This window comes from Copadichromis virginalis, linkage group LG7, assembly GCF_057382275.1.
Source record: "Copadichromis virginalis isolate Kocher_CV1m ecotype Utaka linkage group LG7, C_Virginalis_male_GT1.1, whole genome shotgun sequence".
Classification (NCBI taxonomy): domain Eukaryota; kingdom Metazoa; phylum Chordata; class Actinopteri; order Cichliformes; family Cichlidae; genus Copadichromis; species Copadichromis virginalis.
In genome coordinates this window covers 55,789,169-55,813,600 of record NC_140624.1, presented here as the reverse complement: position 1 = coordinate 55,813,600, position 24,432 = coordinate 55,789,169, and the positions used below count along the sequence as shown (strand labels likewise).

Sequence of the window (24,432 nt, the reverse complement as noted above, 5' to 3'; positions counted from 1 at the left end):
ACTTCTAGGTGACAGCTGTAAAAAGCAGCGACGCAGGGTTCCCGTGCATCTCAGAAGCAAATGTGTAGTCCACTTTGTACTCAGTCTGAGAAATGTATTACTACAGAGCAACATGTTTACAAAGCACGCAAATTAAAATGCATTTCAACGGATTAACCAGGAAAAAGCTACATCTGCCATGCCACTATTAGCTTTATTACGTCTGATTAGTGCTTTTATTTTTATAAGCAGTCTACGCGAGTATTTCCGTCCACTTGAACACAGGATTTCGGGTCAGTGTTTTCTCCACGTTACTTTCTCATCCGGCCACGACACGTTCCGAGCTGTCAGCAGCAGCCTGCGTGGGTCCTCCGGTCACACAAACCCGCAGGTGCAGCGCCCCGCCGCCGCATCTCATGCCTCAATTAGCGCCGCTGCCCTCTGCACGGACTCGATTAGGCCCGTGATTTATCCGAAAGAAATATAATTATACCTCCAAATAAAATAATCAGCATTGAAGAGCGATTTCCTTAACGAGATGGAGCGGGGTAGATGTCACGGAGTAGCAGCGCCTCATTAGGGCGGTAATGAGACTTTGGGGTGATCCCGATAATTATCGAAATCTGTAAAATAAGGATCAAGTCAAATGTAACCTTAATTTGTCTGGCAATTGAGTTCATTTTTTAGTATGACTATTTAGGAAGGACTCCCTCAGCCTTAATGTAAGGTGCCATTATTTTAGGCCATCTGGGTAATAGATGTAACTGCAGAGGCGACATTACAGGCCTGTTTTGTCATTCATGGCTCACACTAACATTTGTCATATGACTGACAGGGTTACCAAAAGAGCTCTTGCCTTTATTGTAGATATCAAGACACAGTCCATTTCACTGCTGCTAACAGGAATAACAGCACTGTTAATGCCATTAATCTCATTAATCTATGAGATCAACATTAAACTTTCATGTGTTTCTCCCAGTTTCAATGTGTAAACAGTGCATAAAAGGGTCAAACAACACTTAAAGAAAACACTACACTAATCTACTATAATAAACTGAAGGTTTTATAATATTATTGTGGAATTATTTTATTTTTTTCACACAGGAGAAGCGTGATCAAAATGTGGTGGCACGTTAGCAGTAAAGAAAAGAAATAATTACATCAAGAAAAGAGACTTTGAATGGATTCAGTTGGCCTCCACGGTTCCAAACAAGGCCTGACGAAAGGAATGGACATTTAAGCAAGTGAATCTCACAGTGAGAACAGAAATGCATCAGAAATCATCCTTCAAGCTTCACTGAGTCCAATATGCTTCTAGCCTCTTTGTACTCCTCTGATTCAGCCAATTCCTCTTCTGTTTCCTGAAAACACACAAACACACATATAGGTTTTGTTTTAGTGCCATCTACTATACTTCCAAAGAAGGAGTTACAACTGTCTTCACTAGACAAACAGGTTTGTTGTCTTCATATAAAAGCATTCTTGAGGAAATATTTCAAACTGTATCATAATGGTAGGAACCAAATTCATCCAGGAAGGGTTGATATGAGGTAACACCTGACACTGAAGTGTGTTTGCATTCCTCTGGTAGTCACCACAGTGACAGCACTTCCTAATGACCTGTGATGAGCATGTGCATATGCGTATGCCTGTCTGAAGGGAAGAAAGAAGGGAGGATGAGTAACAGGGAAGGGGACAGGTTGCTAATTTCAGGTTAGCTCCCCCTGCCCAGCATTCAGCTCCCATGTGAGTGACTCACACCTCCAGCTGTCTGACTGTTGCTCTGCATTAATTTCAATGACCCTGAGACATCCATGCTGATGTTTGCCTCTCACCATATCAGCTTAAGTCCTGGAGGGTTTGGCATGCTGTGTGGCTGTATATATACTGTATATATATCTGTATATAAGTGCAAAGTGTGGTGCTTGAGCTTATTCTAATGATCAGTTCATTAAGTCTACACACATTTAAAAGAAAAAACATCTGACTCAACACTGGAATATCCAGGATACCACAATATACTTTAAATTATGTGGCCACAAGTGTCCTGGCATGAAACTGTAGCCAATTGTAGACCTTTCCCACTAGTATGTACTTGAGTCAGCTTGGCATGGCTCGACTTGGATTTTAAGGTCTACCATTAGGTGGGAGTACCTGACACCAGTTACTTTTTTTGTACCCACTTAGCCAGGGCTCCAAGTGATCTGAGACGATCCGAAAACGTGACATCAACAGACAGCATTCCCCCAATTGGCTAGTCAGTGGCGTCACTTATTGAGTCATGAGAGTCTTCATAAAAATCAAAACCACCATTTTTGAAACCCAGCAACAAGGGAAAAGGCTGCACAAAAAACAACATCCTGGTCCCCAAGTGTGACAAAAAGCCGTACAATCGCCTCGATGTCCACTTTTGTTATGGTGTTTGTGTCGCATACAAATGACATCACAGGACTTTTGGCAGCATTGCTATAAGGACCCTACACACATTAGGTGGTAATGATTGTAATGGAAAACGACCGAAACAGCGTAAAGTCAAGGCAAGCTGAGTAGGTACTAGTGGAAAAGGGCTTTTAGTGTCTGCTAGGCCTCACCCACACAGTGCTAGAGACCAATTGGCAACCCCTGGTCACAAGTGTGCATTCAAATTTGCATTCTCCGATTCACTGGTTGCTGGATGCCGGTAGGTGAAATCAGTTGCCACAAGGTACTGCACTAAAAAACTCCTTATGATTGCTTCTGTCACTAGCAGTCTGTTGCTGTCCTGCGTAATTTGAATGGAATATGCATATGTGTCTGCAAATACTTGCTAACTAACTACTAAACTGTAGTAAAAACTTGAAAAAAGAATAATGCATACTAAAAAAATGACCATTCACCTTCAAAATAAAGTCTCTGGCCCTGTGTGACTGGGGCTTAGCAACCAATTTCAGAGCGACTGCGAGCAACCTTCAGTAAACACTCACAACCAGTAAAGGAAACCTTTTTTTTCCCTAGCAAACTGTGGGTAACTGGTCTCTAGGCATTCCTGCCTGTTGTGACATGGCAGTAAATTTAACAGGAACATTATTACTACTACTACTACTACATCCTTGCTTATTTATGGTACAGCATTAAGGGAACTATGTAGCTTGTTATCACACCAGTAACCATAACCTGATGTTGTCTTTTCCATTATCGTTTTTTTTTCTGTTACATGCTGGTCTCATTGGGAAAGACAACTTTTTAAAGATCTGGCATTAAACTGAAATCCAAACACATTAAAATGGGGATCTTAGGCCTTTTCATTCTTTATTATTAATTATTTTGATTATTAATATTTTAATTATTAACTATTTTAGTGAAATGAAGCCTGACAGGAAGGATGAAGCATGATCCAGGTGTTGATCATGTCTACCAGATGTGAAAAAGGATAGGTATTCGCTAGTACTAATACCATACTATGTTTAGAAAGCAAGAGTATGAGAGTTGTGTGTCTTTCATACAATTATAATTACAAATCTGCATTTTTAATGAAGCTTTACTAAGAAACACATAATTAGTTATTAAATATTGTGATACCTACAAAAGAGAAAAAAAGATTAAAAATAAAACTTGAATGCTGGGGTTAACCATTTTTCTTGATGCTGGAATTTTAAAGTATAATAAGCTGAACATTTTTTCTTCTACCCACAAACGCATGGCATGAAATTCTTTTTCAGGGAGGCCATGAGATATTAGAAGTCCAACTGAATTAATTATCACAATAGCTTGTGTCCTGTTGTTTTATGAAAATTTAGTTCACCTCATGGTGGTACTTACTAGCAGCTGTAGCAGATCTGCGTGTGCTATGGCCAGCCGGCGGTGACAATCTGGGATCATCATTCTGGACTCCTGCAACACCTCCATCTGAAAGCACACAGAGACCGCATCAGTGCCATCACCACCTTTATTAATCCGAAAACCCCTGCCACTGCTCCTATTACCAGCTTTCATTACAGGTCTTCACAAAAGTCAACACATTACTGAACATGTATTTTCCAAGCTTTGACCATTAATTTGAACAGCTAGACAAAGTGTATTCACTGGCTGGATTGTGCTGTAGCTTTACTCCTGGCAGTGACATGCAGGGTGTCCCTCATGCACTCTGCTGTGGTTAACACCTCTCAACAAGCCGGCAGTATGAAAAATGTTATTGAGTTATTGATCGGGCCGGGAGTTGGGCAGCAGGGGACCACCTCGATCTGGCTCCACACCTGGATGAATGAGCCGAGAGCATTGTGATCAGGCGTAAAGAGGTATTACTACGCCTGCAGTGTAACTGTGTTGCAGCCTGGGGTACTTTCACAGCCGCGGCTAATGTGGAATTCCCCCAGCTGGCACCCTAAAGAGCGGAGAAGAGCTGGCTAACACTGTCAGACACAGTCACTCATGACAGATGCTTCCTCAGCTAGGCCTGTGTCGAGCTGGAAAAAGTCAAAACATGGACTCAGTTGCACATGTGTACATTACACGGCTATGCACACTAACAGCCTGCCTGCCTGATGGCGTACAAGTTCATCCAAGTGCCTAAACTGACATACCGAAAAATAGTGGACAAATTGTCAAGTTGGCTGCCATCTAGATGTGACAAGGTAAGCTAGAGTAGGCAAAAGAGTACTGAAACAGAGAAAAGTCACGGTGCCCTCCCGGTTCGGTGGAATGATCCCATCAGCACAGGATAAAGATGACACTTACAGCGTATTGATTCCATTAAAATAAAAACCTGTAATCCATCCTGCCTCAGACCTCTCATCTCCAACCATAATCCATCTGGCCTCCCAATCTCCCCATTTAACACCAACCAAGCCTGCTGCTCAGCCTGAGCTGCCACTCTATGAATGAACAAACAAAACAACACACACACTGAATTTTAATGGAAGCCGTAAACATAATCAGATGTGATATCTGTGGTTCAGTTCCTCCCCGTTTGAATCAAGTTTGGATCCGCATCAGCGAACACTGGCCCAAATAAAGGGCAGTTATATGAAAAACCACGTCCTTCCAACAATCTTATGTAAGCTGACCATAAAATACTGTAATAGGCAAAACTCATATTTGTCTATATATGAGTAGCAGGCTCTCTTGACAAGATCTTGAAATATTTGTATTATTTACCTTTTTTTCACACTATTTCTTTATCGTTGTGATACTGGAATGAAGCAAAGACATCAAGAGAAGCTGTGAATTTAGTTTCCCCCAGGTATTAAACACACATTAAAGGCAAATTCAGAAATTCATTTAACATTTAAAGCTGATAAACCCCCTCGCTAGCCTACAAAATAAGGGCTATAAAGATCCCATAACGCAACGCTCCGATTTTAAATTATTTTGCCATTTCCTTTTATTTTCTGTACACGGCGGGTAATGATTTGGTTATATATTTTGAGGCATAATTGAAATGTCTCTGTGCTTGCAACACCACATGGAATCATAAAGTTCCATTTGCTTATTTATTAAAAAAAAACAGCAAACCTGATCACCCTGATCACTTCCACATCCGCAACACACACCAGATTTCCTCGACTAGATCAAAACAGTGATGTAGTGTCATTAACTTTAACTTCAATATTATTTTGTGAAGAAGCAAATGGTAAAAAGCCAAATTTGGCAAGTAGCGCTGGTGGTGGACAACAACTGGGTTCACGGCACAGTGCTATGTGACAAAGTTGAGCTTATGTGCCAAATTTAAAAGAAAATTCTTCTTCTGGCTTTGACATTATAAGCTCTGGACACCATATCTAGAGACTGTTTTCATCAGCAGAGGATTGGTCCAGTCTAACAAAGAAGCAGACCTTGGACCTTGCTGTGGTGAAAGGGTAAATGTGCACATGGAAGAGAACCAGACTTCCAGCTTCCATATCAAAAATGCTAAAAGTGATGCAGTGCTTCACAAGGACAAAACCTTTAAAACTAAACTGGTTTCTATGTTCCTTGACTATGTAGCTTGCAAAGATGACACATTAATATATTTATGTATATATCATTCTGATGTTTGGTGTTTATAAACCATCAAGTGTTTGCCATCTGATTATATACAGTGGTATAATGAAAATGTTTAGAATTATAAGATACAATATCCATTAGGGCTGTGCGATATGACCAAAATCTCATATCCCGATATAAGAATTCTATCGTCCGATAACGATATAAATCACAAAAGTGTAACATTTTCTGTAAATTCTGTGAATCTCGGGCAGCTCGACTTGCGGGAAGTGTTTCTAGCTACGTGTCATGTACCTGGAGTCGAGTGTTTTAACAGATGCATGAAGGTATACATTTTTAGACATAAGTTGTAACGGCCGCCGTTTTCTTTGTGAGTATTTATTACACGGCGCGCTGCGGGGAAAAGCCTGTTCCAACGTTTGAGTCTAAGGTTTATTTTTTAGCACCTGGCGGCTCTTTTTTAATTCTCATCCGTAAACACTCTGCATCTTTCACGTGATTCAGTTTATTTTTGAAAATTCTCAACAGGATCTTGAGCTTTATTGTGAAAGGTTTATGTGGAACATAAACAAGCGGACACACCATGGTGTTACCGTTGTTGTTGCTAACGATAACGCATAAAAACAGGCGCTTGTCCGTCCGTAGTGTGGTTATATTAAATATAAGAGAAAGAGAGAACTTTAACAAATTAATATAGCCACTACAGTGACCATCAAAACGATGAAAAAATATTGCCATGAACAGTTTATTTTGCGACACCACGAAACAAACGATAGCGTAAAATGAAACGATAGACGTTTTTATATTGTCATTCGATATATATCGTTATATCGAACAGCCCTAATATCCATACATGTCTGTGTCATACATAAGTAAAGCAAAAAAAGCTCAAAAACTGCCCACACGACTGTCCATTTTGCTAGCTAACGTTAATATTATTATATTATTTGAATTAAATATTTTAAAAGACATAAGAAACATGTTGGAGTGAGAAAATTCCACAACCTGTGTACAGACAAATGATGGAGGGATGAAGGCGCAGTGAGAATGGAGAGCAGGATATGGGCCAGTGATCTGTTAGGGACACTAAATTACCAGCATGTGTCAGTAATTATCAAACTCTTTTAAAGTAACATGATATAATTACATCTGAATCAAGCAAATTACAAAATCACTAATGATTCTCCTCTCAAAACCTAATTCTTCATTATCACTGTGGACTGACCTCATTATATGAACGAAGGGCTACTCGAATTATCAAGACACAATTCACTCCCTAACTATGCGAGAGCAACAACCCTCCCTCACTTTACTGGCTGAGATCAACAGAAGGAACAGGTGGTGATAAATGGATAATTCAAAGGCTTTCAAATTAAGACACATAATTGCTGTACAGCATCAAAGAAGCAAAATGTACCTGTTTCTTGATGACATAATCATCTGCCGCCTCTGTTTTCAGGCGCTCGATCTTCTCTTCCTGCTGCTTCGCTTCAGTTATGTACGCAATCTCCTCCTTGGCCAGCCTGCACAGAAACAAGAAGACGGAAAAGACACGGTTAAAGGCAGCCATACAGTGTTGTTCCATCAAACATAAAACGTAAACGCACAGCCTCTCAGACGGATAATATAGGCTGAACCAAGAAAAGGAGACTGTGATGGTCACTTTTTACAGACAGGGCCATCTATCCTCATTCTCCCCAGCACTCTTGTGACTGAGGAGGACACAGTGAGATCATCTCCCACAGGATGGCAAGAAACACACCTCAATAACACGCAGCAAACACATCACTTCTCCTCACTGCTCTGAAGTGGAGATCAGCCTTAAATAATGCTTTGAAATTCAACTTATCATTTAGACAGCGCTCTAACAGTGGCTAAAATAGGATGCATTTACATGAAAGACATTTTATTTCTGGAAAGGAGCAACACTTCACACTAAATTTAAACCGGATAACAGTTTTTTTCTTTAATAACTGGCAGTAGCAGATCTAAGCCTGAAAATAATGTGGATGAGAACTATGGTGTTTATATGAGTATATGAGGTTTTATTATTTTTATTCACTTGTTAAAACGGAGTTTATTAAACTCTTTAAAATTGAGATTAAACAGCACAACACTGTCATTCATCTGCAGTCAGATTTGTTTTGTTTTTGGTTTCTTTACAACCATCGGAGAAACATCGGGCTTTTTAGCCTGTACACCAGTGTTAGTGAGCTGCCAGCAATATATTTTAATGTAATATATTTGTTAACTTTTATAGAAAAAAACTTTAGGGGGCAGTTGATGTCCACGGTCTGGCCTGCTCTAAAACGGAAGAATATATCAATTGTATAACATGCATTTCATTTTGTATCCTCTTATTGTTTTTGCAGCACTTAAACCTTGAACTTATGCATCTTGCAGTCAACAGTATTCACTAATTATATTATTTAACTTCATATATTACAATATATGAATGCGTCACTAGTGAGTGAGATCTGATTCTTATTTAACGATAGTACACAGAATGCAACATCATAAACTTACATACAGGATAACACTGATACAAATGTTAAACTAAACTGAATTTAGATTTAAAATAATAATAATAATAATACTAAATGATTCAATTAAATTTTCTGCCATAATGGCCAAAGAAGGGATTCAAAAGCCCAAGTTCACATTTGTCTTGTGCACTGAAAATAAAGAAATTAATATATATACACACTTCTCAGTCACAGAGCAAAAATCGCAAATCGTCATTTTTGAGAAGGCTGACCAACAAACACAGAATTTTCTTTGTAATCATCAAATATTTTGTTCATCTCTAATCTATATACGCACATAAATGTAGCTCTGTCTGGAAACTTCCAGCATTCTGCATGGAATAAATGGAAAAGCTGTGGGGGTTCAATGCCGGGAGGGTTTATTTTCAATGTGAAGAAAAAGCAATACAGCTTACATGAGAGCAACAAGTCAGTCAACTTCCTTTGCATATCTAATAGCAATAAATGATTTCGCCTAATCTACCTAGTGATGATATATGAACGCATGAAACTGCATTACTTCATTACATTTGGCTGGTTCTTTTTAAAATGATTTAACTCTCTCCTTTACATACATAGGGAAAATGGGTAATAGAAACGGAAAGCTAACTAAAGAATTTAAAAAATTCTAAAATTGAGTAATCCCAGTGGATTTCCAATCTTCTAACAAAGGCTTTGGAAAATCGAGCCTGTGGCAGACGAATTTGGACAATTACAGATCTTTTTGTGTTTTGATTTTTACTGCAGAGAGGAAAGCCTCTGAAAACACATTTAGATTTCATTCTTTATTTAAAAATATTAATAGTAGGTCTCTGCCCTGAATTCATCTAAAGATCATATTACATCATACATATTACTTTTATCAATACACTTTTGAAATGTGCAAAGTAGGACATTATATCATGTCACTCATGTCTTTTGTGTTAGCATGTCACAGAAAAACACACAGAAATCAGCGTAACCTGCATACTGCCATCCAGCTCACATCCTATCAACATGATTATCTGGCTCCTTTATCCACCTTTATTGTCTTCGACACACACACACACACACACACACACACACACACACACACACACACACACACACACACACACACTCACTCCCAGAAGCTACTAGTTCTTTTTTAGACATTAATTGATCATCAATTCAATCCCTAATTTAGACCAAGTCAGGTGGTAAATGGGCCTCTTTTTCTTGATTATTAGTGAAAATAGGCTTGAGTACATTGATAAATTCTGATTATTTATCAATTACGGCCCAAATGGAACTAAATCTCTTAAATAGATTCCGACCCTGATTGTCATAATGGAGTTTGAAAATATAGCTATTGATAATGATTTCCAACTAACAGTCTTTTTCCGGCTGCGCCTGCTGGAGGGACTGACAACACAAATTTCATTTTTCATAAAATCAGCTGTGTGTGTGTAAGTGAGTAATCCTTCATTAGTCAGTCACATTACTGGAGACCCTTCCCTACGCGTTGCACTGCTCTTTGCCTAGCCAAGGAAGCCAATAGCACTCTGTCATATTTTACATCAATTACCACTCATTCTAATACGGTTCCATCAGGAAGCTTTTAAACAGGCACCGTATGCAATAGCAGATCCTGTCTTTCACTCTCATGCTTAATGTAGAATGAGTTATGTCACCTGTTAAGAGTCAAAGAAGGTGGCAAAGAGAGGAGAAACGATGGAGGTAGGAAGGCTGAAATAATTTGAATAAAACTGAAGGACAGTCTAATAACAAAATGTCCATTCCTCCCCTTTCCAGTCCTGATGTTAATTTCTTATTTCTCCCAGACTTGGAGCGCTGTGCGAATAAGGGGTGGGGTCGTGGCTGGTTTTAAATAGACCTGCCACCTCAGGCTTAATGGAAAAGGCAGCTCTCTGGAAAATAGAAAAAAAAAAAGGAATTAGAAGCCAGCCGACACACACATTCGGTCGCCTGCTCTAGCACTGTATTTTTGAGCTGCGATGTAGTCTGCGCTGGGACCGGAATGACAAAGGCAAATTACTGTTGTCATTTTATTAAGGGCATCCGCCTCGCTAGGGCAGAAAGGCACTGACTGGAATGTGCAGAAGCCACTGGAAATAGGCCTGGCTAAAAGAGCAGGCAGGTTTCCTCTAAAGTCGTACATATAAATGTATGTGTGTGTGTGTGTGTGTGTGTGTGTGTGTGTGTGTGTGTGTGTGTGTGTATATACTTGAGAGTGTGAGAGAGAGAGAGCGAGAGAGAGAGAGAGAGAGAGAGAGAGAGAGAGAGAGAGAGAGGGTAGAGGAAGTGAAAAAGCTGGGAACAGAGGCAAAAAGGAGACTATAAGAGAAGGACACAACACAGAGCAATGACACTCTACACTTAAACAGTTTGATAAAAGGTTCATGTCAACGTACAGCTGTTGGCCTTGAGGGAGTAAGATTTTAAATCTTATCTTTTGTTCAAATAATATACTCAACTTAAAAACCTCAGAAGAGAAAGCAGGGATGATACTGGCTAATAAAATACTGCACCCTTGCATTGTTGTTTTTCCTATACTGACCACTCCTGGACACTGTGACATTATCCTCTCTGGGATGTCCAGCCTCCATCATTACCACCGGGGAGCCTGTTGGTAATCTGACCCTCATCAAAGTGCAATCGATAGCGTATTACACAAACAGCACTGACAGGAGGGAATTAGAGGTCTGCCTGATTGACGATAGGTACACTCAAACCATCCCACAGACAACTGAGCCCATTATCTCAAGAATCCTCATAATGTCTACAACATTTTCTATTCCAGCATGGTAAATTTGGCCGTTGTACAAATGTGGAGCCAAGCTCGAAGTAGATGCCAACTCTTTTAGTAGGACAGCTTAGACTAGTTAATGAGTTTGCAGGTCCTACATCAAAAGGCCCATATCAATCTATCTAGAAGTGAAGCGAACACTAAACCATTATAGATGAGCAGTGTTTGCCTACAGACAGGATTTACAGTTTGGAAAAGAGAAAGAATAAAGATGGAATATGTTCATTAGAAAATTTGGAAAACTAGGCAAACAATGAAGAAACAAATGGGACGAAACAGCTACTGTACACCCAGTTGTACCGTTAAAGTTAAAAAGCAATACAAGATGTCTGAACTTGCCAGGAGTTTGTGCAACTAGCCAACTTGATGTTAAACATTGATGCCGTTGTTAACTGCCGCCAGAAATACAAGTCGGTTAAACCTATTATAGTTATTTTAATAATGTAAAACTGCAATTACTGGTTCATGAAGCTCCTAAAATACACAAAATGTTTGTTTTGCCATTATTTAACTTTGTCCATTTAAGATATTCTGTGCTTTTAAATTATTTTTTTCAGTTTTTATACTACCGTAATTGTCGGGCTATAAGCTGCTACTTTTTGCACAAGCTTTGAACCCTGCGGCTTTTAGTCAGGTGCAGCTTTTCCATGGATTGTCCATGATTTTTGTGATATCGTAAGACGATTTGTTTTGTTTGTTCCGCTGTTGTACGGCACTACGTTGCCTGGCGGAAGGGCATGTGATCAGACACACAGTATCGGGGTTCAAGAGTGGTATGTTGGTCACATGTCCATCTGCCAGGCAACATAGTGCCGTACAAGTAGCGCAAAAAACAAACTTCAAAGTAGCGCTACGCGTACAGCGGGAGGTGTGGATGACTAGCGGCGATAAACTTGCGAAAAGCAAGTTATGCTCAACTCCACCAGTGGAATCTGACAGCGTGGAAAAGTGTGAAAACATCCATGATCACCAACGGATTTCGAAGGGCTGGACTGCTGCATGATGGAGAGGAGGACACCACCACGGCCCTTCTGAGGGTGTTCGACTCTGACACTGACAACGAGGATTTCTTTGGTTTTGAAAGTGACAACGAAGGAAAGGAGCTGAGAGTGGATGACGAAGCCATCCTGAGCCTGTTCGTATCCGACACTGGAGAAGAGGACTTTGGTGGTTTCAGTGCGCAGGAAGAAGAGAAAGATGGTGGTGAATGACTGACTTTTCTTCTTGTTAAAGCCGTGTCACTGCACCTGAGCCTAAAAGGTAGTCCGAATCTATTTTTCTGGTGTGCTGTAGGTTATTGTTATGTAGGGCTGCTCGATTATGGCAAAAATGATAATCACGATTATTTTCACTGAAATTGAGATCACGATTATTTGACGATATTTATTTAACCCTTTAAGACCTATAGAACCAAGTCCACCAGAGCTTATATTATTTTTTTACATGTTGTAGTGCCATTTGTGGGAGCATTTCAAGTTGCTATACATCAATACAACTGTTATAGCCCATATTTTAATAATATGTATGCATTAAGTCCATAGTAATTACATAAATTGCAAAAAAGTGCAATAAACTACAAAAAAAATTGAAAATTGCTTTTGTTTTGTTTACATATATTTCTACTTGGAGAAATTTAAGAGGTTTATCCCTCAAAACTTTAAATACAATAAAGTTGCAAAAAATAGTTTCCCACCACAGGAAATTTATTTTGAGTGTCTTCATAGTTTTATTTTGGAGATACAGCAATTTTTATATACTGCAGGAAAAACAAAAAACAATCCTATGATGCAAATTTGCAAAGAAAACAGCATGTGCATCATTTCACTGTGGGAAGTGTTACGAACAGCTGATAGGAACGGCAAAGCGTGTTTCTGCAATATTATGTTTTTGTTCCTGCAAGCGCTTTTTATGCAATTTTTGCAAAGCTATATGTGGAACGAAACCGTGACCGAGGACAAGCTGATGGCATAAGATGTAAGTACAACTCCTCCGGTTTCATATGCAAAACAAATTATTGCGCTACGGTTCAGGTTCTACAGGGATTTAAAAGTAGTTACGCAAAACGGAGCGTGCTGCTCTGACCGGCTTTAAAGGGTTAACAATGACTTTAAAAAAATAATATAAAATAGTGTGCAACACCACTGAAGTTTTTTTTTTTTAAACTCTCTTTTCAACCAACGGCAGTCACTCTCCAAATAACTTCTGCTTAGCTTTCCGAGCTTCCCTCGGGTCCTCTTAATCAGCGGTCTCCAACCTTTTTTGCGCCACGGACCGGTTTATGCCCGACAATATTTTCACGGACCGGCCTTTAAGGTGTCGCGGATAAATGAGGGAGGGGCTAATAATCGGCTCAGTCATTTTTAATGATCGTTGAAAGCCCAGATCGTAATCGTGATTAAAATTCGATTAATTGAGCAGCCCTATTGTTATGTACTACATTTGTTACTCATTTATGAAGCACAGTACATGTTTCGTACTTGTAATTACCGCTACTTGTACATATACTTAAAAAGTTATGCAAATATGTACCCATAACTTGTTTTTCAAAATATTAATAAAAGGGGTGTGTCTCCAAACAGCCATCTCTTTCCTGACAATTCGCTTTGTGCATATTCTCGTACATATGGTAAGTTAACATTGAAACACCTGCGGCTTTTAGTCAGGTGCGGCTAATGTATGTACAAAACAGGATTTTCCCCTGATTTTAGCTTGTGCGGCTAATATTCAGGTGCGCTTTGTAGTCCGGGAAATACGGTAGTTAACTAGCCTAATTTTTTTCTGTCATTTAAACAACTCAAATCACAAACCAGAAACATCCCTAAGTTCTTTTTTTATGAATACTATTTCAAATTTTCCTGAAAATGCTTGATCTCCAATTTAATTGCATTTGAAAGGTGAGTCTATTATCTAGCCTGTCCTCACTGATTGTCATACATTAGAAGACATTAGATATTCATCAGCCGTTTGCAACATAATTTAACAGCATAACAAACATCTCTCTACACCAAGCTCAAACAGAAACTCTACATTAAAGCCACAAGGGCTAAGTTTATTGCAGGGCGTGTAATACAGGATATCTGTTTAAGGAAGGTGTAACTGTGAACTGGAATATGTCCTGGTTGCACTGCACACAGAACAGTTTAGTGGTGCTCACATCTATTTTAAAGAAAAACGTTTAATCTAATTGTAAAGAACTTTTCTCTTGTAAGGTTTCTTTTCTTTAGGAGTGAAAGAAGCCTTCTATGTCAACTGCGAACGACCATCTTTGAACAGAGGTGGTGGCTTATGACACCAACTGTCTGCCATCTATAATCCAGTTCTGAGATCCTTTCCCAGATGCCTTAACGCCCACTCACATCCTGGGCCATCTGACCTCAGTAAATTACATGATAGGGTGATTGCGACCTAGGGCTGTGCGATATGACCAAAATCTCATATCCCGATATAAGACATCTATCATCCCGATAACGATATAAATCACAAAAAATTAAAGTTTTCTGTAAATTCTGTGAATCTCGGGCAGCTCGACTTGCATGAAGTGTTTTCAGCTGGGTGTCGTGTACCTGGAGTTATGACTTTTAGCCGATCCATGAAGCGATACATTTTTAGACATAAGTTGTAAAGGCCGCCGTTTTCTTTGTGAATATTTATTACACGGCGTGCTGCGGGGAAAAGCCTGTTCTAACGTTTGAGTCTAAGGTTTATTTTTTAGCACCTAACGCCTCTTTTTTGCTTCTCATCCGTAAACACTACATACTCTTTCACAGGATTTAGTTTATTTTGAAAAGTCTCAACAGGATCTTGAGCTTTATTGTAGGGCTGAACGATATATCGCATTTGCGATAATATCGCGACATGATCAAGTGCAATTTTCTAACCGCAAAGGCTGCGATTATACTCTGGACATGTCCAAATTCATGGGCTGCATCCTCCTGAGGCCGCATTTGTAGACCGATTACGTCACAGCGACGCGCCGAAGGCTGTCCAAATTACTACCATATCCCAGAATTCATAGCGCGGCCCAGCCAAACTCCAGTTTCCAGCAATGGCGGCCGCTACTAAGTTTTAAAATTACTCATACTAATCTTTCTGGGTCACAAAATAAACTTTTAACATATTTTCAGGCGAGAAAGTAGCTGTGTAAACATCAAATATCTGCTCGGTTTATCAAGATATCGCATATTTGCAAAAGTGCTTCGACGTTTTCAGAGGCGTCTGCTACCCACCAGCTCGACAGCTAGCCGGGAGCTCGAGGGTTACTGATGCGGCCGAGAACGGCACAACTCCCGGCACATCATTTTCAGATCACCGCGGAGTTTCGCTGCTCGGGTTAAACGTAATATATACGTCACTTAGACAACCTAAAAATGTTATTGTTGGGCTTTTTTCAGTGTTTTGTTTGTTCGTGAGTAAATCGGTTTGGCTGAGATTAAAGTTATTAGATTAGATAAAATAAAACTTTATTAATCCCCCGGGTGGGTTCCTCCTTGGTTTTCACACAGCTGACTAAACGTCAAACAGAAAACTTATTAAACAGAAGTATGAGACAGTCGAGAATATACACCAGTGTCTGGTTATATTTTAGATAGCAAGAAGCAGACGGCCGAGTTTATTAAACTCCACCGAGACAGCGGTGACGCTAATCAGAAGGCTAGACCGTCCAATTTCACGCCTTTAAATTTTAAAGGCGTGTTTGTGTGTGTGTTTATACAATTGCTATTAGGTTTGCACTTTATGTGTAATGTTACTGACTGCAGAGATCAGTAAGATGTGTGTATTTTTTATTTATTAGTTTTATTTATTTAATATTATTTTTTAATTGAATGACAGTCTAGTAGTTCACAGATGTCGAAAAACTGAGTGTGGTAAAGCCACAGATTTTTTTTATGTATATTTCTGCAATCTGCACATTGTACTGACTTTCATTTTAATGTTTACACCAGGGTTCCTTGTCACCACTTTATGCTCAGATGTTTGTAAGCTAAAAATAAACTATTGTGTATGTTCAAATATACTGTTGTGATTGAAGAAGTTAAATAAAAATGTCAGTCATCAATTCATGCATCACCTCATGTTATCATAACAGAGGTCTGTCTTCCAGGAAAGAACAGTTTAAAATTAATGTAATATAGTATTGGCCATACTATATGATGTATTGCTTGTCTTTGTTTAATAATACAGAAGACACAGACCTTAAAAAATAATCGCATATCGCATCGCAATCGCAATATTGGGGCAAAAAAATCGCAATTAGATTATTTTCCATAATCGTTCAGCCCTACTTTTATGGAACGCCAGGACTGCCATAATGAATTAATTAAATACACCATTAAATAATTAATTAAATGTGGCAATAATTAATTAAAATTGGAATTAATTAATTAAATAAATAGTTATGACACATGTAATTAATTAATTGACACATTTAATTAATTATGTATTTCACATTTTAATTAATTATTGACACATTTAATTAATTAATTATTGACACATTTAATTAATTATTTATGTATTTCACATTTTAATTAATTATTGACACATTTCATTAATTATTGACACATTTAATTAATTATTTAATGATATATTTATTTATTTCATTTTGGCAGTCCTGACGCCTGGCTCTCATCATGAAATAATTTTATCTGTCAGCCTCACCCATCAAACTCAGGGGGCGGGGTTAACGCTGATCGAGTCAAAACCATTGCTTTGGCCTGGTGGCCATTGTTTCTAGCACACAACAACCGGCATGTGGAAGCTAACAGAACTGAGCTTTGAAAAACCCTGTTTGTGTGTTACCAAATACCGTTTTAATATTTTTTTAGCCGAGAATGTAGTGGTTTAATCTTCATGTGTCTGGTCGGTTTGTCAAGATACAGCCTCTTTGCAAAAGTGTTTCGATGATTTCGGAGATGTCTGCCCAGTCTCACGGCAAAGCGTGGGATAGACCCGCTCGCCTCGCAAGCAATCCCACCGACAAAGCGCAGGCCCCGGTACACAGCTGTAGTAACCCCCGCTGACTTCTTTTACTGAGGTTATATTTATCGATGTTTTATTTCCTGATGTTCTTATGTGTCCTACGTGTTTCAGTCGCCAATTCTGAATTATAACTAACATTAAAAACATGTTTAAGGAGGAGAGAGAGCAAATAAATCTGTTTAACATCTGATCTTTGGGTTTTTGTTCAGTAATCAGCGTGACCTGTGTATAAACACATAAAAGAGATAACGTTGGTGTTTCCGTCATGTAGTAACTGCTGGCTTTAACTGTACAAAGGTTGTTCGACACTATGAAACACATACAGACTTCATGATGTTCGGCTAATATTTTTATTGTGAATATTAATCATGCTGACCTCGCTCTGTACACCACGCAGCGAGGTCAGCATATCCACGATATCCTCAGCTCCATGAGTTAACACAAAGTTTCCCAGCTGACTATCTAACTGCCAACTATTCCAGAGACGTGAAAATATACAGCATAAAGAAAAGTGTAAGAGACTCAGCAGCAGATTAGAATAACAGTTATACATTTAATAAATCACCAAATGAATCCAAGAAATGAGCAAACCTGTTCCGACAATTTGAATTTGTATTCCCTCAGCTGCAGACTCGCTGCTGTTTAAATGTTTGAAAAGGAAGATTAGATATAAAAAACGTCAAACATAGACTCAGTCTGCCTTCACATATGAGGCCAGCACGTATAGTGGCCTCAGCAGGCTATTACTGAAATACACGTGCTATATCATAAACTATGATATAAACAGGGAGGTCCTATTAACATGTTTAGTTTTAAAGGACACCTTCCTGCCTTTAGTCTCATTCATGAGCAGTATTAGTTTTCTTCTAACATCCAGAAGTCTGCACAATGTGTTTCATAGTTTGTAACAAGCCTTTGACAGGTAAACATAACATGACCGAAAAAGCAAAAAAAAAGAAGAAAAAAAAGAGAGAGAGTGTTGACATAAGAAGAGAAAATTCTCTCAATTATGGAGACAGACAAATGGTTCATTTATGTTTGATGTGTGTTTATTCCTCCCTAAATATCGTCGGTGAAGTTCGCCATGCACGTCAGATTTTCCTGCGCATTTTTATACCTCTGCCAACAGAGAGAGAAAAAAAAATCACATTCTAACAGACAGCTGGTGCTTAGAATACAGTTGAATAACTATTAAAAAAACAGATGATATTTAGATGATAGTTCAGTCTAACACATGTGCCAGTGAACCATTAAACGTCTGTGAAACTATGCAGTTATGAAACGTAACTTTAACCTCAGCCAAACCGATTTGCTCAGTTGTAAATAAAACAGCGAAGTAAACGTGACCCGACAGACAGAACCTGAGTGAATGAAGTCCAGCGTTTAACCACTGAGAGCTAAAACTCAGCTGAGGTTTGAAAGCTGTGTGCCGGTGATTGGACATCAGCCGCTGATAAAGCTGTTCGCCTATAAAGTGCTCTGTAAGGAAACGAGCTCCAGCAGCTCTGCGCTCGGGGAAAACACTATATTTACTTATCTTGTGCAGAAAAATGCGCTGACATTGCGTTATATCGAGCACCGGCTGCCCAGTTAAACTGTGACTATCACCAGGTAACTAGGCGTGTTTCTTGAATTAGCAGCAGGTGTTAAACAGCTGACAGATGAGGAGGAGGATGCATGCAGGTAAACTGAGGGTCTGTTGAGCTGATCGCTGGTTTCGTGAGAAAAATGTCAGCTCGTTCTTTATGTTACAGAAGCACAGAGACACAAGACCAGGCGGAAAGAGACGATCGTTCGGTGAAAATGAGAATCTGCGAATGCAACATGTGGAACACGGAGAGTGGAATATGTAAACAAACCGGTTAACGTAACCCCCTCGGTGCACTCTGCATGCTAACTGTTAGCAGAGCTAGTGAAATCTCTGAAAACATCTGAGCACTTTTGCAAACATGTTCTATGTTGACAACCTGACCAGACATACGTCGCGACATTCGCGGCTAAAACACTGTTAAAAGTGTAGCTGGTGACAGAAAAACGGGGTATTTTAAAACTACACCACCACCATTGCTGCTTGTGATTTGATCTGCATTCTGGGATAACTGGCTGCCCCAAGTCTACACAAGCAATCGATTTTCTAGGATCGACCTGTTTTGACTTACTTTGCACGGCAACCAATCAAATGTTAGAGAAGCTGCATGGGCAGCGTTAACCCCGCCCCCTGAGTTTGATGGGTGAGGCTGACAGATAAAATTATTTCATGACGAGAGCCAGGCGTCAGGACTGCCAAAATGAAATAAATAAATATATCATTAAATAATTAATTAAATGTGTCAATAATTAATTAAATGTGTCAATAATTAATTAAAATGTGAAATACATAAATAATTAATTAAATGTGTCAATAATTAATTAATTACATGTGTCAATAATTAATTAAAATGTGAAATACATAAATAATTAATTAAATGTGTCAATAATTAATTAATTACATGTGTCATAACTATTTATTTAATTAATTAATTCCAATTTTAATTAATTATTGCCACATTTAATTAATTATTTAATGGTGTATTTAATTAATTCATTATGGCAGTCCTGGCGTTCCATATACTTTATTGTGAAAGGTTAATATGCAAAACAAACAAGCGGACGGCGGAACCACGCCATTGTTCTACTGTCGTGGTTGCTAATGGAAATGCGTAAAAACAGTCGCTTGTCCATCCGTAGTGTGGTCATATTAAATATAAGAGAAAAAGAGAACTTTAACAAATTAATATAACCACTACAGTGACCATCAAAACGATGAAAAAATATTGCCGTAAACATTATATTTTGCCACACTACGAAACAAACGATAGTGTAAAATGAAACGATAGACGTTTTTATATCGTCACCCGATATATATCGTTATATCGAACAGCCCTATTGTGACCTACACCCGTCTTCACACCTTCGCTCGTGTGATTAGGCAGAGGATCATTAGGGGATCCATTGTCCCTCTTGGGGGGGGAGAGACACTCTCACAGGGCTTAAACCTGGGACTCTCCACAATTTGACCCTAGAACTGAAGAAGCTTCTCGGATAAGAGGTGAAACGTCTTCAAGCAACTTAAAGAAGTCCAGACGCCTTTCTTTCCAAGCTCCTTAGACTACGATGACCTGGATGACTGAGAACATCCACAGACAAACACAGTGCACAAATCACATGACTTCACTGTCAGTACCACTGCCCTCCAGTGTACTGTGTGATCGTGAAGAACTAAGCAAACAACTTACTTACATGTTTTATGAATTTAAAAAAAATAATCATTTAAATGATGCTTGATGCGGATTAGGGGTCAGGGTTAGGTAGGTACAAACTTTATTTACAACATCAAACCAGGTTTTAACTTCTTAAACTCCATCAGGCAACCAGCTACAGTTAGGTTTAGAGTTACATTTAAGGCCTAGTCACACATGGCCTTGGGTCAGTTGGCAACTGCTTGAGAATCACCAGTCGCTAGGGAAAAATGTGTACTCTCCTGGCAGGTTGTGGTTACTGGCAGTCACTGTGAAAAAGACTGCCAAAGCCTCAGTCACACTGGGCTGGAGACCGGTCAGTTATGCCCTGTTAGCCACCACCTGCTGGGAAAAATGTGTATTCCCCGGCAGGCTGGTGAGTGGTTGCATGAGGCTGCCTGCGATCACTGAAACTGGTCGCAAGAAAAGCTACAAGGTCCTGTGGCAACTGCTAAAAGATGACTCTGGTTACTCATAGATTGAATGGAAGATCCTAACTTGCCAACGTCTTCCATGCAAAGTATAGTGCAAACTATGGGCAACCACAGCAAGATGCTTGCAACCAAAGCAATCACAACAAGGTTTTCAATGTAGCACCCTCTTAGCGACCAATTTCACCCACCAACAGCCAGTAATCACCAGGAACACTCACTGAAAGGTTTGCAAATACATATTTTTCCAGAGTGATCAAAGGTTGCCAGCTGGCTACCAACTAGTCCCTATGCCAGTAGGATTTAACTCCTTCCAGTTGTTCTCCATTTGTGTAGCTTATAACTTTCACATAGCAACTTTCAGTAGGAATTGTACCGACTCAACCTAAATTACCCAACACTCTGGGTACAAACTGCGTATGAATAAAAATCCACAACCTGAAAAAACGGTTTCTTGAACCAGCCCCCCCACCAAAAAAATGTTTAACAACAGTTTTTATTAAACCAGTTATGATCATCTACCAATTTAAGGAAGCCTGGAGTCCAAAGTACATATGCAGCAGTACTTTAGTGCAGTGAAGGTGCACTGGCCTGTATTATTCATTAACTAGTTGTCTTTTTTTTTTACTCCTCATTATAATATGTACGTGTCAAGACTGTGTTGTCATCCCTGCCTGCCTGTAACAATTCTGACCCCAAAATGGGATGCAAGTATTTGCAAAATCTCACCCCAAGTCCATCTCACCTTAACATGGTGGTACCAATGCGGAGCTACGTAGCTTACTCAGCAGGTGCTTCCCACACCCGCAGAGTTTAATGATAATAATAATATAACGGTGCTTCTACGTTGGGCTGTTTCATGCAGCAGCTCCAATTAGCAAAGATGAGGGAGTTTCCACTGAAAAATTTTTTATAATGACATTTAAAATTAATGTTATGTTGCGATAACTTAAGTTTACGAACTTGAGTTCGAGTGACCCAGTTGATATCAGCACGTGGAAGTTTTAAAATGCAGCCAGAAAATGGACACTTTATTTGATCAGCAGTGTGTTAGCTACCTAGCTAACATTAGGGATCAGTCGACCACCACTTTGAATTGAGCTGAATTACACACACTACAATTATGATACAGCGCTATGGTTGAACAAACAGTGAACTCTAACCCCCACATTATAACTATTAGCTACTCAGGGTTAAGCGACGGTAAGAAATAGCCGCTTTGAACAGAATACACTTTCTTGTCATTCAAGCCGCTAGCTATAGGCCGCGCCCCAACACCGCACTAAAGTTAAAATGTGGTTGGTAACACATTTCGACCTGCGGCGTAGGTTTTCGCCTGGCCGCCCGGCTAACTTAGTTAGCTCAAAAACGCCGACCTCACGTTAGCATCTATAAGTAGCTTGCATAACATACGAAATACTAGTTAAGTTAAACGAAGAGCCAGCCTTACCGTTTAACAATACCAGTTTTAATCTTAATCTGCCGTGTTCTTGGATCTGCCATGGCTGTAGATGCAATGTATTACTGGGAAGTAACGTGTTGTCGCTTAGCTTACTGTGTTAACGGTGTGCAAGTGGAAGGAAGGATGATGAGCTGCTGGCAGATAAATCGATCGTTAGAGAAGCTCATTGTCGAGTTTTCTGGTCTGAATGACAGATCTGGTAGGTAATACAGTTTCGTGAGTGTGTTTCTCTGGTTCTTGTGCATGCTTTTGCTATTTTTCTTCAAATTACACCTCGATAAACCGAAATCATAAAATGACGAAAATAAATAAATACTGTGGTGGTTAAGTTAATTAAATCAGGAGCAATTACGGAGACTGGGAGCTCTATGTTATATGTAGTTGGTTTTCCACAAAGTCTGATAATTGTTGTAAAAGACAGCTAGCCCATTTCAGCTACCTGCTCATCAGTGATCCCAAATTTGGGGTAAAGTAAGGTTACCTCATGAAGCTGTAACAAAGGAATTAATGGCCAACTACTGCCCCTCTAGATAAGAGAAATCAGCTGAGATACTCTGGGTAAGGAAATGAAGATATCTGTCAGCATCACTTTGTGGGCATCAATACTATGTAAGCACCAAAATATGAGTATCTAAGCCAGTCAGAGCTACATCTGTAGTTATATGATTGGTAGGGATTGCGAAGAAAAGGATCATTTGAAATGTTGACCTGATGCCTTTTTTTTTTCAGGAAAGAAAAACTAAACATATTCAACTGTCTAAAGTAAAGTAGCTTTGTTGTGTGTCTGCATAGGTAGTGCTGCGGCATTGAAGAAAACTGAAGACATTTCCAGGAAACATTTATACATAACAGGAACAGTACAGGGTAACTAATATGAAAGATCCCTCTCTTCCATTAAGCTTGGCCTTGTACTCCAAGTTTGCAAGCCTAACCTAAGCCTTCGATACTAAAAGGGACCAAAGCATTTGGTTACACTAATACCAATTAACAATGTTAGTTACAATTACACATGAGCCTCTCAATATACAACAAATAAATATTTTGGGTAACTTTAAAAACCTAATCTAAAAGAAAAACAAAACAAAAAAACACCCAAACTAATCAACCATCACTGTTTGATTGGTGTGAGTTTAATATTATGAAGATTTAAATATTTCATTATATATGTAATATTTCATTATAATTTAATAATATGGAGACTTTTGGAAATATCTCACATGTACAATTTATTGGTACTTGAATACTTGCATTTGATGTTTTATATTGTGCCAAATCACAGTAAGCTAAAGACCCCACAATAAATCGCTCTTATATAGCACATTTCTACTCTACGTGAGCACTCAAAACTTTATACAACGTATCTCATTCACCCTGTCATACAAGCACTTTTTTCCATGCTTGAGTACTTTTTATCTGACATACACACACATTCAGACCCAGATGTATCGGAGAGCAACTTGGGGTTAGTATCTTGCCCAAGGATATTTGACATGCATGCTGGAGCAGCCACCAATTGAACAATATTGGTAGATGGCCTGCTCTGCATCCTGAGCTACAGCCAGAAGGTAAAGAAAACCCCAACAATCAAATGACCCCCTTTGTGTAAGCACTAGGCAATAGTTGGAAGAAAAAACTCCCATTTAACAGGAAGAAACCTCCAGCATAACCAGGCTCACCTGCCATGACCTGTTGTGGTTGATGGGGGGAAGACAGGACAAAAGACACTGTCTAAAAGAGCCAAATGTTAATAATAACTAATGATGCAATTCAGAGTTGTGTATAAACACAGTGAATGAAAAAGGCGAGTGAAGAAGAAACAATTGAATAGAACTCAACTGAATTTAATTGAACTGAATGGAATTGAATAGAGAATAAGACTCTAATAATCTAATGATGTCAGATTATAGATTTGCATGGATTAATGCATCTTCTTTTTCTAAAGCAAAAGAAAGAAATGTCCATAATATTATTCCTTGCTATTTTTCACAAGATTTGTATATTTAGTTTCTTTAAGAATTAAACTGTGTATACA

At 39.0% G+C, this 24,432-nt stretch overlaps 1 protein-coding gene across 1 annotated transcript; it reads right to left on the bottom strand.

The window, feature by feature from the left end:
* Positions 1-1,024: 1,024 nt before the first annotated feature.
* On the bottom strand, positions 1,025-22,512 carry tbca (tubulin cofactor a). Its single transcript, XM_085464303.1, has 4 exons — positions 22,389-22,512; positions 7,358-7,463; positions 3,778-3,864; positions 1,025-1,340 (listed from the first exon to the last, which is right to left on the bottom strand). The coding sequence occupies exons 1-4, from the start codon at positions 22,439-22,441 to the stop codon at positions 1,260-1,262; spliced, it is 327 nt and encodes a 108-aa protein (XP_085320429.1). The 5' UTR covers positions 22,442-22,512; the 3' UTR covers positions 1,025-1,259.
* Positions 22,513-24,432: the final 1,920 nt, after the last annotated feature.

What these genes read in the sequence shown, in the direction of transcription:
- tbca (XM_085464303.1), bottom strand. Translation starts at nt 22,441, where the DNA reads ATGGCAGATCCAAGAACACGGCAGATTAAGATTAAAACTGGTATTGTT. An exon ending in ATTATGTCATCAAGAAACAG is followed by an intron (nt 3,865 to 7,357) that starts GTACATTTTGCT and finishes GTGTGCTTTCAG; the next exon opens with ATGGAGGTGTTGCAGGAGTC. An exon ending in CAGATCTGCTACAGCTGCTA is followed by an intron (nt 1,341 to 3,777) that starts GTAAGTACCACC and finishes GTGTGTTTTCAG; the next exon opens with GAAACAGAAGAGGAATTGGC.